This window comes from Taudactylus pleione, unplaced genomic scaffold (genome assembly GCF_031769625.1).
Source record: "Taudactylus pleione unplaced genomic scaffold, aTauple2 ptg000203l, whole genome shotgun sequence".
Taxonomy (NCBI): domain Eukaryota; kingdom Metazoa; phylum Chordata; class Amphibia; order Anura; family Myobatrachidae; genus Taudactylus; species Taudactylus pleione.
In genome coordinates, this window is record NW_028284605.1 from 11,994,064 (window position 1) to 12,009,315 (window position 15,252).

The 15,252-nt window shown below is 45.1% G+C and overlaps 1 protein-coding gene across 1 annotated transcript in view; it reads left to right on the forward strand.

The window, feature by feature from the left end:
• LOC148518073 (myeloperoxidase-like) overlaps positions 1-15,252 on the forward strand; it is a 45,302-nt gene that overhangs the window by 11,069 nt on the left and 18,981 nt on the right. Inside the window, exons 5-7 of the mRNA XM_088477815.1 lie at positions 1,776-1,905; positions 10,594-10,800; positions 12,125-12,440. Of these exons, the coding sequence (XP_088333941.1) occupies positions 1,776-1,905; positions 10,594-10,800; positions 12,125-12,440 (653 nt within the window). The remainder of the gene's footprint in view (positions 1-1,775; positions 1,906-10,593; positions 10,801-12,124; positions 12,441-15,252) is intronic.

Here is a 15,252-nt window from a genome sequence, read left to right on the forward strand (position 1 = left end):
TTGTTTTTAGGTGAGTGCCCTCTGTTTATGCCATGTGCATAGATTCTACATTGTACAAATGGTGGCATCTGTAAGACTGTGCAATGTGGAATCTTCTTTGGGGATATCTACACGGTGCAAGGCATTCCTTCCTGAGTGCAGGCTGGGCACATGATGCACCTTCCTATGTTTCTATATGTAGAAATGAGATTTCAACCTGCAGGACAAGATTATGTAAAAGAAACTGAAGCGGTGAAAGGAGTTTCTTTAAGGGGCAATTAGACCACACTTGACAATTTTTGAACAGCCCCCTCTGATAGAGTTCCAGAGGGGGCAACAATTTCAGAGATATTGGGGGCGTGGCACTAAGATCACGTAATCACAGTGCTGCCCCCTGCTGTTCAAATCTGCAACCACTCACTTCACTCGGGTGGTGAACGACATTTGGGAGACTGGTCCTCTTATTTGGGATTCTGGAGATTTTGGACTCTTCCGGACATCCCGGCAGAATTGAAAAGTGTGAATTAAACATCTTGCACCATCCAGGTTCACATTATACAGGAAAGTACCTCTTAAGTGTATTTTGACCAATATAAGAAAAACATCTAGAAACGAATATATGGTGAATGTATAAGGTCTGTGACAAGTTCACTGCTGTGAATGGTTCTGTTATAGACTATTCTATTTACTAATGCTACAAATATTTACTAATAAGTGGCGACAGTCAGCGCTAACCGTTGAAATGATAGGGAGAACACCTAACTTCAGGAAAAACACACGGTTTCACTATAGAAAGGCGTTATTCCCTTTAATAAATACACTGAAAACTACACCGAACATTATTGTAGGAGAAAAATGAAAAGATGGAATTGATGTCATGGGTGATACTGAAGGAATAGTAAGATGGATCTGACAGTTTTCATCTTTCCACCACCCTGTACATTTCCAAGTAGATCCCCAATTCCACAAAAGTGGTCACAGCAGTATTTTCTAGGGCTGTCCAGAGCCCTCCTCAGATACGGCACATTGGCATGCAAGCAGCAGAAACTGCGCACAATGACAGATCTAACGCGCTGAGCGGGGGTGGGAGTGGGAACTGATTACCCGAGCCCAGGCTTGCTGGAGGGGCCCGGTGGGGACCTAGGCCCACCGCTCCCCCACCCCTCTCCATCCTGTCAGTGGCAGCAGCTCTTGTGGACTGGGCTGCAGTAAGTACAGGGAGGCTGCTGCTGCTCTGGTGGAGAGGGATCTCCTCTCACTGATCACACCCCCTCCTGGATCTGCAGCTGCAAGCAGTTACTGTTTTTTGGGGGGTTTGTTTTTTTGTAAGGGGGTATAGCCACGCCTCCTTGTTTCAGGTCATGTCTCCTCCCCAGTACCTGGGCCCGGCCAGCCTCTCTACAGCCCTGCTTATGTGCAACTAAAATCAGAATTTTTTTACATTCACAGTAATATTAAGGGGGAGATTCATCAAATCTCGGAGGTAGATCTAAGTCTATTACAAGCACCAAAGAGACAGATGATTGCAAACGTAATGCGCCAATGAAATAATTGATATTGTATATAAAATGTGGTTGTGAAGTACACCCCAAAAAGGATATATATATATATATATATATATATATATATATATATATATATATATATATAAAATATTTTTTTCAAGCATTGTTTATTAGGGGAAGTGCTGCAAAAAAAAATAAACTATAGTGCAATTAAATAAAAATAAAAAATTAAGTAGCTTACATTTGATGTTGTCAATACAAATTTACCGCTGTTTGATTATATAATTACAGGAGAAATCCAAGTCTTGGAGCTTCTAACACTGGGTTTACACGTTTGTTACCAGCTCAGTACGAGGACGGACTGTCCCTTCCCCGAGGCTGGACTGAAAACCGTCGAATCAATGGGTTCCGTCTGCCCTTGGTAAGAAAGAGCAAATGTTAATTACAAAAATGTTCTTACATCACATAATTCAAAATAAAACATTTTACACTAAATATCAGGACACATCACCAGATATAAAGGAACATACTATAAAGTGTCTATAGATAGCTGACAATATCAACAACTTGTATTAACTAGGGGTGAGCGGGTTCGGATTTCTGAAATCCGAACCCCCCCGAGCCCCCCCGATCCGAGTCCGATCCGAGTCAGGCTCGACTTTTCCCGCCTGACTCGGATCTGAAATCGAGGCAAAACGTCATCTTCCCGCCTTCCGAGTCTCGCGGGTTTTGGATCCTATATAAGGTACACACGTCGGCGCCATTTTCTCACTCGGCTGTGGACAGTGAAGAGGGAGGGTGGGAGTTAGGGCTGTGTAGTGTAGTGTAGTGTAGTGCTGCTGTTGTCCACTACTTCAAAGTCCATAGGGGCTGGCTGTGTTGTGCTGTGCTGCTGTTGTTAATAGGGGCTGTGTCCACTACTTCAAAGTCCATAGGGGCTGGCTGGACTGTGTTGTGCAGTCAGTTCTCCATAGGGGCTGTGTCCACTCCAAAGTCCTGTGCAGTGTCCCAGTCCTAAAGGAGTGCTGTAGTGTTGTCCAGGGGGTGCTCTGTCCATCAGGGGTGCTCCCCCCAAGTGCTAAAAAAATAATATATTTTCTGTGTTTGTGAATTGTGTGCGCAGTAGCCGCACGTGCATCAACAAAGTAGTGCCAAGCGTGCGCCTGTGTCATAAGTAAAGGGCCGGCTGGCTTGACCGTTAAGGGTGCTGTAACCCCCGAAAGTACACTCCAGTCCAAACCAAAAAAAAATTATTTTCTGTGTTTGTGAATTGTGTGCGCAGTAGCCGCACGTGCATCAACAAAGTAGTGCCAAGCGTGCGCCTGTGTCATAAGTAAAGGGCCGGCTGGCTTGACCGTTAAGGGTGCTGTAACCCCCGAAAGTACACTCCAGTCCAAACCAAAAAAAAAATTATTTTCTGTGTTTGTGAATTGTGTGCGCAGTAGCCGCACGTGCATCAACAAAGTAGTGCCAAGCGTGCGCCTGTGTCATAAGTAAAGGGCCGGCTGGCTTGACCGTTAAGGGTGCTGTAACCCCCGAAAGTACACTCCAGTCCAAACCAAAAAAAAAATTATTTTCTGTGTTTGTGAATTGTGTGCGCAGTAGCCGCACGTGCATCAACAAAGTAGTGCCAAGCGTGCGCCTGTGTCATAAGTAAAGGGCCGGCTGGCTTGACCGTTAAAGGGTGCTGTAACCCCCGAAAGTACACTCCAGTCCTAACCAAAAAAAAATTATTTTCTGTGTTTGTGAATTGTGTGCGCAGTAGCCGCACGTGCATCAACAAAGTAGTGCCAAGAGTGCGCCTGTGTCATAAGTAAAGGGCCGGCTGGCTTGACCGTTAAGGGTGCTGTAACCCCCGAAAGTACACTCCAGTCCAAACCAAAAAAAAAATTATTTTCTGTGTTTGTGAATTGTGTGCGCAGTAGCCGCACGTGCATCAACAAAGTAGTGCCAAGCGTGCGCCTGTGTCATAAGTAAAGGGCCGGCTGGCTTGACCGTTAAGGGTGCTGTAACCCCCGAAAGTACACTCCAGTCCAAACCAAAAAAAAAATTATTTTCTGTGTTTGTGAATTGTGTGCGCAGTAGCCGCACGTGCATCAACAAAGTAGTGCCAAGCGTGCGCCTGTGTCATAAGTAAAGGGCCGGCTGGCTTGACCGTTAAGGGTGCTGTAACCCCCGAAAGTACACTCCAGTCCAAACCAAAAAAAAAATTATTTTCTGTGTTTGTGAATTGTGTGCGCAGTAGCCGCACGTGCATCAACAAAGTAGTGCCAAGCGTGCGCCTGTGTCATAAGTAAAGGGCCGGCTGGCTTGACCGTTAAGGGTGCTGTAACCCCCGAAAGTACACTCCAGTCCAAACCAAAAAAAATATTATTTTCTGTGTTTGTGAATTGTGTGCGCAGTAGTCGCACGTGCATCAACAAAGTAGTGCCAAGCGTGCGCCTGTGTCATAAGTAAAGGGCCGGCTGGCTTGACCGTTAAAGGGTGCTGTAACCCCCAAAGTACACTCCAGTCCAAACCAAAAAAAAAATTATTTTCTGTGTTTGTGAATTGTGTGCGCAGTAGCCGCACGTGCATCAACAAAGTAGTGCCAAGCGTGCGCCTGTGTCATAAGTAAAGGGCCGGCTGGCTTGACCGTTAAAGGGTGCTGTAACCCCCAAAGTACACTCCAGTCCAAACCAAAAAAAATATTATTTTCTGTGTTTGTGAATTGTGTGCGCAGTAGTCGCACGTGCATCAACAAAGTAGTGCCAAGCGTGCGCCTGTGTCATAAGTAAAGGGCCGGCTGGCTTGACCGTTAAAGGGTGCTGTAACCCCCAAAGTACACTCCAGTCCAAACCAAAAAAAAAATTATTTTCTGTGTTTGTGAATTGTGTGCGCAGTAGCCGCACGTGCATCAACAAAGTAGTGCCAAGCGTGCGCCTGTGTCATAAGTAAAGGGCCGGCTGGCTTGACCGTTAAAGGGTGCTGTAACCCCCAAAGTACACTCCAGTCCAAACCAAAAAAAAATTATTTTCTGTGTTTGTGAATTGTGTGCGCAGTAGCCGCACGTGCATCAACAAAGTAGTGCCAAGCGTGCGCCTGTGTCATAAGTAAAGGGCCGGCTGGCTTGACCGTTAAAGGGTGCTGTAACCCCTGAAAGTACACTCCAGTCCAAACCAAAAAAAAATTATTTTCTGTGTTTGTGAATTGTGTGCGCAGTAGCCGCACGTGCATCAACAAAGTAGTGCCAAGCGTGCGCCTGTGTCATAAGTAAAGGGCCGGCTGGCTTGACCGTTAAAGGGTGCTGTAACCCCCGAAAGTACACTCCAGTCCAAAGCCAAACCAAAAAAAAATTATTTTCTGTGTTTGTGAATTGTGTGCGCAGTAGCCGCACGTGCATCAACAAAGTAGTGCCAAGAGTGCGCCTGTGTCATAAGTAAAGGGCCGGCTGGCTTGACCGTTAAAGGGTGCTGTAACCCACAAAGTACACTCCAGTCCGAACCAAAAAAAAATTTATTTTCTGTGTTTAGCCGCACGTATATATCAAATCGATATAACATAAATGGAGGACCAAACTTTCTCCGATAAAAATAAAATAGAGAAAGATCAAGAACCACTTCCTCCTAGTGCTGAAGCTGCTGCCACTAGTCATGACATAGACGATAACATGCCATCAACGTCGTCTGCCAAGGCCGATGCCCAATGTCATAGTAGAGGGCACATACAATCCCAAATGGCAAAGTTCAGGAAAATGACCTTGAAAAAGACATTTAAATCAGCTGAAGAGAAACGTAAACTTGCCAATATGCCATTTACGACACGGAGTGGCAAGGAACGGCTAAGGTCGATCCCTAGTATGTTCATGACTAGTGGTTCAGCTTCACATGACGATGGAAGCCCTCCTCCCACTAAAAAAATCAAAAGAGTTAAGCTGGCAAAAGCACAGCGAAGAACTGTGCTTTCTAAGAAGATATCACAAATCCCCAAAGAGAGTCCAAGTGTGGTGGTGGTTGCGATGCCTGACCTTCCCAGCACTGGACGGGAAGAGGTGGCTCTTTCCACCATTTGCACGCCCCCTGCAAGTGCTGAAAGGAGCACCCACAGTCCACTTGCTGATATGCAAATTGAAGATGTCACTGTTGAAGTACAACAGGATGAGGATACTGGTGTAGCTGGCGCTGAGGAGGAAGTTGGCGAGGAGGATTCTGATGGTGATGTGGTTTGTTTAAATCAGGCTCCGGGGGAGACAGTTGTTGTCCGTGGGATGAAAAAGCCCATCACGGTCATGCCTGGGCAGAAGACCAAACATTCCACCTCTTTGGTCTGGCAATATTTCTATCCAAATCCGGACAACAACTGTCTTGCCATATGTACCATATGTAAAGGTGAAATAAGTAGGGGTAGGGACGTCAACCACCTAGGAACATCCTCCCTTATACGGCACCTGCAGCGCGTTCATAAAAAGTTACTGTCAAGTTCAGAAACTTTGGCTCAGACCGTAAGCAGTCCAGGGACACCTAAATCCCGTTGTCCTGTTGTATCCAAGCGCCTGCAAACCACACCGTCAACTCCCTCCTCGTCAATTTCCTCCTTAGTCAGGATCGGAAGTAGTCCTGCAGGCCATATCACTGGCATGACTGACTCTCCTATCCGGGATTCCTCCGGAGGATCCTGCATTGCTACGCCTACTGCTGCCGCTGCTGCTGTTGCTGCTGCTGCTGGGAGTCGTTCATCATCCCAGAGAGGAAGTAGGAACACCACTACTTTTACTAAACAATTGACCCTCCAACAGTCCTTAGCGAGGAGGATGAAGTACGACAGCAGTCATCCTGAAGCAAAACGTATAACTGAGGCCTTGACTGCTATGTTGGTGTTAGACGTGCGTCCGGTATCCGCCATTAGTGCAGTGGGATTTAGACAATTGATGGAGGTAGTGTGTCCCCGGTTCCAAATCCCGTCTAGATTCCACTTCACTAGGCAGGCGATACCGAGACTGTACAGAAACGTCAGAAAAAGTGTCCTCAGTGTCCTGAAAAATGCAGTTGTACACAATGTCCACTTAACCACGGACATGTGGACAAGTGGAACAGGGCAGACTAAGGACTATATGACTGTGACAGCCCACTGGGTAGATGTATCACCTTACGCAGCAACAGCAGCAGCGTCACCAGTAGCAGCATCTCAGAAACGCCAGCTCGTTACAAGGCAGGCTACGCTGTGTATCACCGGTTTCAGTAAGAGGCACACCGCCGACAACCTCTTAGAGAAACTGAGGGAAATCATCGCCCAGTGGCTTACCCCACTTAGACTCTCCTGGGTATTTGTGATATCTGACAACGCCACCAATATTGTGCGGGCATTACATCTGGGCAAATTCCAGCACGTCCCATGTTTTGCTCACACAATAAACTTGGTGGTGCAGAATTTTCTGAAAAGCGACAGGGGCGTGCAGGAGACGCTTTGGGTGGCCCGAAAAATTTCTGGCCACTTTCGCCATTCAGCGACTGCGTGCCGAAGACCGGAGCGCCAGCAAACACTCTTGAACCTGCCCCGCCATCACCTGAAGCAAGAGGTTGTGACGCGGTGGAACTCAACCCTCTATATGCTTCAGAGGATGGAGGAGCAGCAAAAGGCCATACAAGCCTATACATCCACCTATGACATAGGCAAAGGAGGGGGTATGCACCTGACTCAAGCGCAGTGGAGAATGATTTCCGTGTTGTGCAAGGTTCTTCAGCCCTTCGAACTTGCCACACGTGAAGTCAGTTCAGACACTGCCAGCTTGAGTCAGGTCATTCCCCTCATCAGGCTTTTGCAGAAGCAGCTGGAGAAAGTGAAGGAGGAGCTAAGACGGAGCGATTCCGCTCGGCATGTGGGACTTGTGGATGAAGCCCTTCATTCGCTTTGCCAGGATTCCAGGGTGGTCAATCTGTTGAAATCAGACCACTACATTTTGGCCACCGTGCTCGATCCTAGGTTTAAAGCCTATGTGGTGTCTCTCTTTCCGGCCGACACAAGCCTGCAGAGGTGCAAAGACCTGCTGGTGAACACACTGTCAGCTGAAGCGGAACGTGACACGTCAACGGCTCCTTCTTCATTTTCTCCCGCAACTGGGGCTGCCAGGAAAAAACTTAGGTATCCTAAGCAACCCGCTGGCGGTGATGCAGGGCAGGCAGGACCAAGTTTGGACATCTGGTCCGGACTGAAGGACCTGGCAACAATTTCTGACATGTCTACTGTCACTGCATATGATACTGTCACCATTGACAGAATGGTGGAGGATTACATCGGTGACAGCATCCAAGTAGGCATGTCAGACAGTCCATACCTGTACTGGCAGGAAAAAGAGGCAATTTGGAGGCCCCTGTACAAACTGGCTCTATTTTACCTGAGTTGCCCCCCCTCCAGTGTGTACTCCGAAAGAGTGTTTAGTGCAGCCGGGAACCTTGTCAGCGAAAGGCGTAGGAGGTTGCTTCCACAGAATGTGGAGAAGATGATGTTCATCAAAATGAATTATCAGCTCTTCCAGGGAGACCAGCCTCCAGAAGGTACAGAGGGACCTGTGGTGGTGGATTCAAGTGGGGACGAGTTAATACTTTGTGAGGATGAGGATGTACACACTGAAGAGGGTGAGGAATCGGTGGATGAGGAGGATGAGGATGACATCTTGCCTCCGTAGAGCCAGTTTGTGCAGGGACACATTAATTGCCAGCTTGTTTTGTGGGGGCCCAAACGAACCAATCATTTCAGCCACAGTTGTGTGGCAGACCCTGGCGCTGAAATGATTGATTTGTTAAAGTGTGCATGTCCTGTTTATACAACATAAGGGTGGGTGGGAGGGCCCAAGGACAATTCCATCTTGCACCTCTTTTTTTCTTTGCATTATGTACAGTTTGGGGCCTAGTTTTTCTAACTGCCATCCTGCCTGCCACTGCAGTGTCACTCCTAGATGGGTCACGTGTTTGTGCCGCCCACTCGTGTCGCTTAGCATAGTCATCCAGCTACCTCGGTGCAACCTTTTGGACATAAAAACACTATTGTGAGGTGTGAGGTGTTCAGAATAGACTGGAAATGAGTGGAAATTAAGGTTATTGAGGTTAATAATAGCATAGGAGCAGAAAAACCTACAAATTCTGTGATTTTAGCTGTTTTTATGCTTTTTTTCCAAAAAAATACAGATCCAAAACACAAAACCCAGAACCCAAAACACGGAAGGGTGGTTTTGGCAAAACCAATCCAGATCCAAAACACGAAGAAAGATCCAGATCCAAAACCAAAACACAAAACACGAAAAGTGGCCGGTGCACACCCCTAGTATTAACTTAATGTAATAATTCTGACATGGGTATTGAAGCAAACATCAGGACTACCCTTGAAATCGAGTAATCCCAGTAAAAGAAATTGCATAGGGGGAGATGTATGAAACTATCTAAAGAGGACAGATGGAGAAGTTGCCGATATCAGCCAATCAGCTTCTAACTAACAATTTTAGAATGTACTTCATAAATAATAGCTGGACGCTGATTGATTCCTATGGGCAAACTGTCCTCAGTAGAAGGTTTGGTACATCTTCCCCTTAGAGTAAACAGTGGGCGTGACAGGTAATATGCATGGAGAGCATAGATTAAAAAAAGGGGATGTAGTCACCATCTTGATGCAGACAATGCTGGCGGACAGAATTCCAGCGCTGGAATGCCGACAGTACTTAGAATTCCTTAGTTATATAAATTGTGTAAAAACAACTATCCGCACAGGTATTGTCCTTGTAATTTAGTCAATAGTCAAATATTATTCAGACCCCTAATATGTATTGGTATATGTATAATGCAAATCAAACAGAATGGGGTGCTATCAATGACAAATAGGGAGCTATACAATCAAACAGAGAAAAAGATTTGTCATATTATAATGCACTAATGTTAAAAATGTAACTCTTATTAATGTTAGTCTAAAATTAGAACATTAAGGCCCTCATTCAGAGCCACTCGCTAGCGGCAGTACGCTCGTTCCGAGCGATGTTCGCACATCTGCGCATGCGTATGGTTTTTAGTACGCATGCGCGAACCAGTCAGTGCGGCCGAAAATCGTTGGTACGCAATATAGCGAGGGCCTGCTATTTTGAGTGACAGAATGAGGCGTATGTGGGTGGTAACAGGGGAAGGTGCTTGAAAACGGGGAGTGGAGATCCGAACGCAGGCGTGCTTAAAGGTCAAAACGGGCGTTTTAAGGGAGTGCATAATTAATACAGCAGCGTCATTGACCACGTCACTTGTTTTTTTTTAACTCAGAACTGCTCCCAAAATAGCGGTTGAAAACACCAACCACAAGAATAGCGAGCAGTTCATACGCTGTACGATGTACTCGATTAATCTAATAAATAGCGGACATGACGTATGGTGCGTGCGGCCAGGGGGCGTTTTTATCAAATAAACGAGCGTATGTTTTGCTCGCTCGTTCAGACTTAGAGGTGGGAACAGACTGCAATTTGCGAACGGATCATTTGAATAGCCACCCCTTGTTTTTGAACGAACGACCACAAATAGCGAACGGCTCTGAATCAGGCCCTAAATCCATAGGACAGTGAAATATAAAAGATAGATACGTGTAATAGAGACAAAAATAAGTGAGTAAAAAAAAAATTATTACACGTATTTATCTTTTATATTTCACTGTCCTATGGATTTAATGTTCTAATTTTAGACTAACATTAATAAAAGTTACATTTTAACATTAGTGCATCATGATATGACAAATCTTTTTCTCTGTTTAAGTTCTCAGAAATCCGGCTCCAGAACCCCAACGGCCGGGATCCCGACCTTGAGTATTAAAGTTAGGGTAAGGGGTTAGGGACTGGGGGAGGGTTACGGTTAGACTGCTGGAGGGGGTGGTTAGGGTTAGACTGTGGGAGGGTAGGGTTATGCTTCGGCTGCAGGAAAGGTAGGTTAAGGGACGGGTTATAATAATACTTACCTGTATGCATCCGTATTTCCACCGTCAGGATTGCCCTGTTGTGTTTCTGACCACCGGCAGTATCAGCCCCGGGATCGTATTTCCAACCCAAATAAAATTACTAATATTGTTTTTCTCATTTTCTAAATGTCTGTACCATCTCTTGTTGTATAATAAGGCACGTGAAGTATCCAATAGGATTGTGCGATTCCCCACTGAAAATATTACCCTGGACAATGATCGAGCACTGATCTTCATGCAGTGGGGTCAATGGACAGATCACGATCTTGACCTCTCTCCTGAGACCCCTGCACATTCAACGTTCCTTCGGGGTGTGAATTGTGATGAAAGCTGTGCTCGGGAGCCTCCATGCTTTCCTCTCAGGGTAAGCCAGTTGTAGTCAGTTTATTCATTCAGTGGTAATCTAAAAAATGCCACAAAATCATATGTGGTCTATAGTTTTAATGTCAATTTTTCTTAAATTGTAATTTGAGACAATTTATATGTCTTTTCTTTTTAAAATCTGATTTATAGCACATTTATTGCTTTCATACATCGGCGCCTAACATTTTATCTAATAGCAGTTATATTTGTTACAAATGTTTTGCTTTGCAAATGTTGGGGGCACAAATAGTGCATATGGGCTGCCAGGGGTACCTAAGTGCAAAATGATTGAGAACCACTGGTTAAGAACATTGGTTTGTGGCTATGGGAAGTCTTTCTTTTCCCCGGGTTTGCCCAGTAGAGGTACAAATAAAAGCACCTTAGTATACCGGGCAGTACTTTGTCTCTCCCCACTAGTTAACTACAACAGATTCAGGTCCTCCTAGGTATGGATTCACTTTCTTAGCAGTGAGAGGAGGACGCTCCAATGGACATTCCAGTCATTCAGTGTAGATGCTTTAAGTGATAATTATTGGAATAAATTGGTAGACGTATGTTTTGTTGCTGCTTCTTATGAGACAGTGGTAACTACAATCTAACACTGCCATTCCGATGAGCTGTAGCTGGAGATATGAATTTCCAATGACAAATTATTCAGTTACAAACAGTCAATGTTAACATCTTCCTCCTAGACTATTGGCGGTTATTTTGGGTATCCACAAAGCTGACATTAACGGTCCAGTATATGAATCCTCTTCTAACTGCTGTATAGCACAAGAAAACTACTTAAGATTATATGTCACTAACAGTGGACACTCCCTTTTAATGCAAATAGGCATTTTACATTAATCTAGCTGGAGTCATTTTAAAATTTTTAAATACAGAATAGTTAGTCTTTATAATGGCATTACCTTGCTAAGATACACTTTATAATTGTTTATAGGTTTACTAGGTTATCAAATTAGTTATTGGAGGTAGTTGAAATCCCGAGTAACATTATTGCAGTGAAGCCAGAGCACTGGAAAGTAATGGGATATCCCTGGCTATAGAGCCTGTCCAAGCTCAGTATGTGAGCCAATTATATGCTGCCCCATTCAGTCCTGATAGGATTTCTTTGGCCAATGCCGCAGCCAGGTCACGGTAAATATTGTAATGCAACTGGGCTTCCTACACATTTTACATTTTAGACTGAAGCATTTAGTTACTAAATGTGAGTGTTCAATATGTTTGACCTCTGCTGTCTTTAATAGCTGTTTTTCTCTTTTTATTTTCACACCTATATTCTTAAATCATGGACTCCTTTTTGTTATTTTTTTTATTTGTAGATTCCACCTAATGATCCTCGGTTTACAAATCGCAGTGACTGTATCCCAATGTTCCGCTCCTCTCCTGTATGTACCCCGGGATCTCCAGTCCGAGAGCAGATAAATATTCTCACCTCTTTCGTTGATGGAAGCCAAGTGTACGGCAGTGATTTTGCACTTGGTACTAAGCTACGTAATAATACAAACCAGTTGGGCCTAATGGCTATTAACCAAAACTTCACGGACAACGGGCTTCCATTTCTGCCCTTTGAAACAGCAGAAGAGGACTTTTGTGTTCTCACAAATAGGTCATCTGGGATCCCCTGCTTCTTGGGAGGTAGGTTATGGTTGGTACATAGGTCTCTCTGAAGTCATGTATTTGTTCTGAAATTTCTGAGGACATCACAATTGAAATTTATCAACTTTGCATATAACTTATTCATGTGATCATACTAAAGAAAGTAAAGTATAAAAAGACAAGTTTATCAATGCATGGTACATCTACCACCCTGGGCTACTTTCACTAATTAAATAAAACTTATATATGTAATAATTCTCAATATAAGTAACATATATACATGCTTATCTTAGACACTGTATAATAAAGTTACATATATATATATAATTATATATATATATATATATATATATATATATAACTAGCTGAAGTACTAGGGTTTAAATATTCAAGTTATTAAGTTTATTATGTGATATTGTTCAAATCCAACCAGTGGAAAACCCAGAATAGGTTCTCTGGGTCAAATTTCTCACTGGTGCACTCCGCCGTGAGGTCCAACCGGGATCCCAACCACTCCATTGGGCATCACAGACTAATTGCCACCCATCTGTAAAGTTTTCATCCAAATCCATACAGTGTAAAACCCAGAACAGGCTCCCCAGCTTAAAGTTCTGCCCAGTGTATGCCAACGGAAGGTCCGACCGGGACCTCAACCCCCAGTATGTCTTCTGGGATTCAATGTTACCACTGAAGTTTTTCTCCCAATCCATCCAGTGGAAGGCTCAGGACAGGCTCCCCAGGTAAAATTTTCGCTCAGCGTACAATGGGAGGTCCAACCGGGACCCTAACCCCCCTAAAATCTGGCCAGGATACAAATGGACCAATCAGTGCAGTGGTGTATCTTCAATTTATTACATTTATTATGTGATGTCGTCCAAGTCCATCCAGACAAAGGCTCAGAGCACTATGCTGTGGGGTCTGACCGGGACCAAAACCATTCCATTAGGCATCCCAGACCAATTGCCACTACTCTGTGAAGTTTTTATCCATCAAGTGGAAGACCCAGAACAGGCTCCCCAGCTCTGCCCAGCATACACCAATGGGAGGTCCAACCAGGATCTCAACTCCCTAGTATGTCTTCTGGGATCTAATGGTACCACTCTGAAGTTTTCGTCCAAATCCATCCCGAGGAAGGCTCAGAACAGGCCCACCGGGTCCGAACAGGCTCCGTGGGTCAAAATTCTGACCGGCACACTCTGCCGCGTGGTCCGACCAGGATCCCATCCACTCCATTAGGCATCCCAGACCAAAAATAACTATGTAAATTTGGCAGCTTTACCCTGAGAGCTGTGGAAGAAATTCACTTACAAAAGAAATAAACAAACTTCTTTGTTTTTTTATATATATATACTGTATATATTATATAGGGGTGTGCACCGGCCACTTTTCGTGTTTTGTGTTTTGGTTTTGGATCTGGATCTTTCTTCGTGTTTTGGATCTGGATTGGTTTTGCCAAAACCACCCTTCCGTGTTTTGGGTTCTGGGTTTTGTGTTTTTTTTTAAAAAAGCATAAAAACAGCTAAAATCACAGAATTTGTGGGTTTTTCTGCTCCTATGCTATTATTAACCTCAATAACCTTAATTTCCACTCATTTCCAGTCTATTCTGAACACCTCACACCTCACAATAGTGTTTTTATGTCCAAAAGGTTGCACCGAGGTAGCTGGATGACTATGCTAAGCGACACGAGTGGGCGGCACAAACACGTGACCCATCTAGGCGTGATACTGCAATGGCAGACAGGATGGCAGTTTGAAAAACTAGGCCCCAAACTGTACGTAATGCAAAGAAAAAAAAGAGGTGCAAGATGGAATTGTCCTTGGGCCCTCCCACCCACCCTTATGTTGTATAAACAGGACATGCACACTTTAACAAACCAATCATTTCAGCGCCAGGGTCTGCCACACAACTGTGGCTGAAATGATTGGTTCGTTTGGGCCCCCTCAAAACAAGCTGGCAATTAATCTGTCCCTGCACAAACTGGCTCTACGGAGGCAAGATGTCATCCTCATCCTCCCCATCCACCGATTCTTCACCCTCTTCAGTGTGTACATCCTCATCCTCACAAAGTATTAACTCGTCCCCACTTGAATCCACCACCACAGGTCCCTCTGTACGTTCTGGAGGCTGGTCTCCCTGGAAGAGCTGATAATTCATTTTGATGAACATCATCTTCTCCACATTCTGTGGAAGCAACCTCCTACGCCTTTCGCTGACAAGGTTCCCGGCTGCACTAAACACTCTTTCGGAGTACACACTGGAGGGGGGGCAACTCAGGTAAAATAGAGCCAGTTTGTACAGGGGCCTCCAAATTGCCTCTTTTTCCTGCCAGTACAGGTATGGACTGTCTGACATGCCTACTTGGATGCTGTCGCCGATGTAATCCTCCAACATTCTGTCAATGGTGACAGTATCATATGCAGTGACAGTAGACATGTCAGAAATTGTTGCCAGGTCCTTCAGTCCGGACCAGATGTCCAAACTTGGTCCTGCCTGCCCTGCATCACCACCAGCGGGTTGCTTAGGATACCTACGTTTTTTCCTGGCAGCCCCAGTTGCGGGAGAAAATGAAGAAGGAGCTGTTGACGTGTCACGTTCCGCTTCAGCTGACAGTGTGTTCACCAGCAGGTCTTTGCACCTCTGCAGGCTTGTGTCGGCCGGAAAGAGAGACACCACATAGGCTTTAAACCTAGGATCGAGCACGGTGGCCAAAATGTAGTGGTCTGATTTCAACAGATTGACCACCCTGGAATCCTGGCAAAGCGAATGAAGGGCTTCATCCACAAGTCCCACATGCCGAGCGGAATCGCTCCATCTTAGCTCCTCCTTCTTTCTCCAGCTGCTTCTGCAA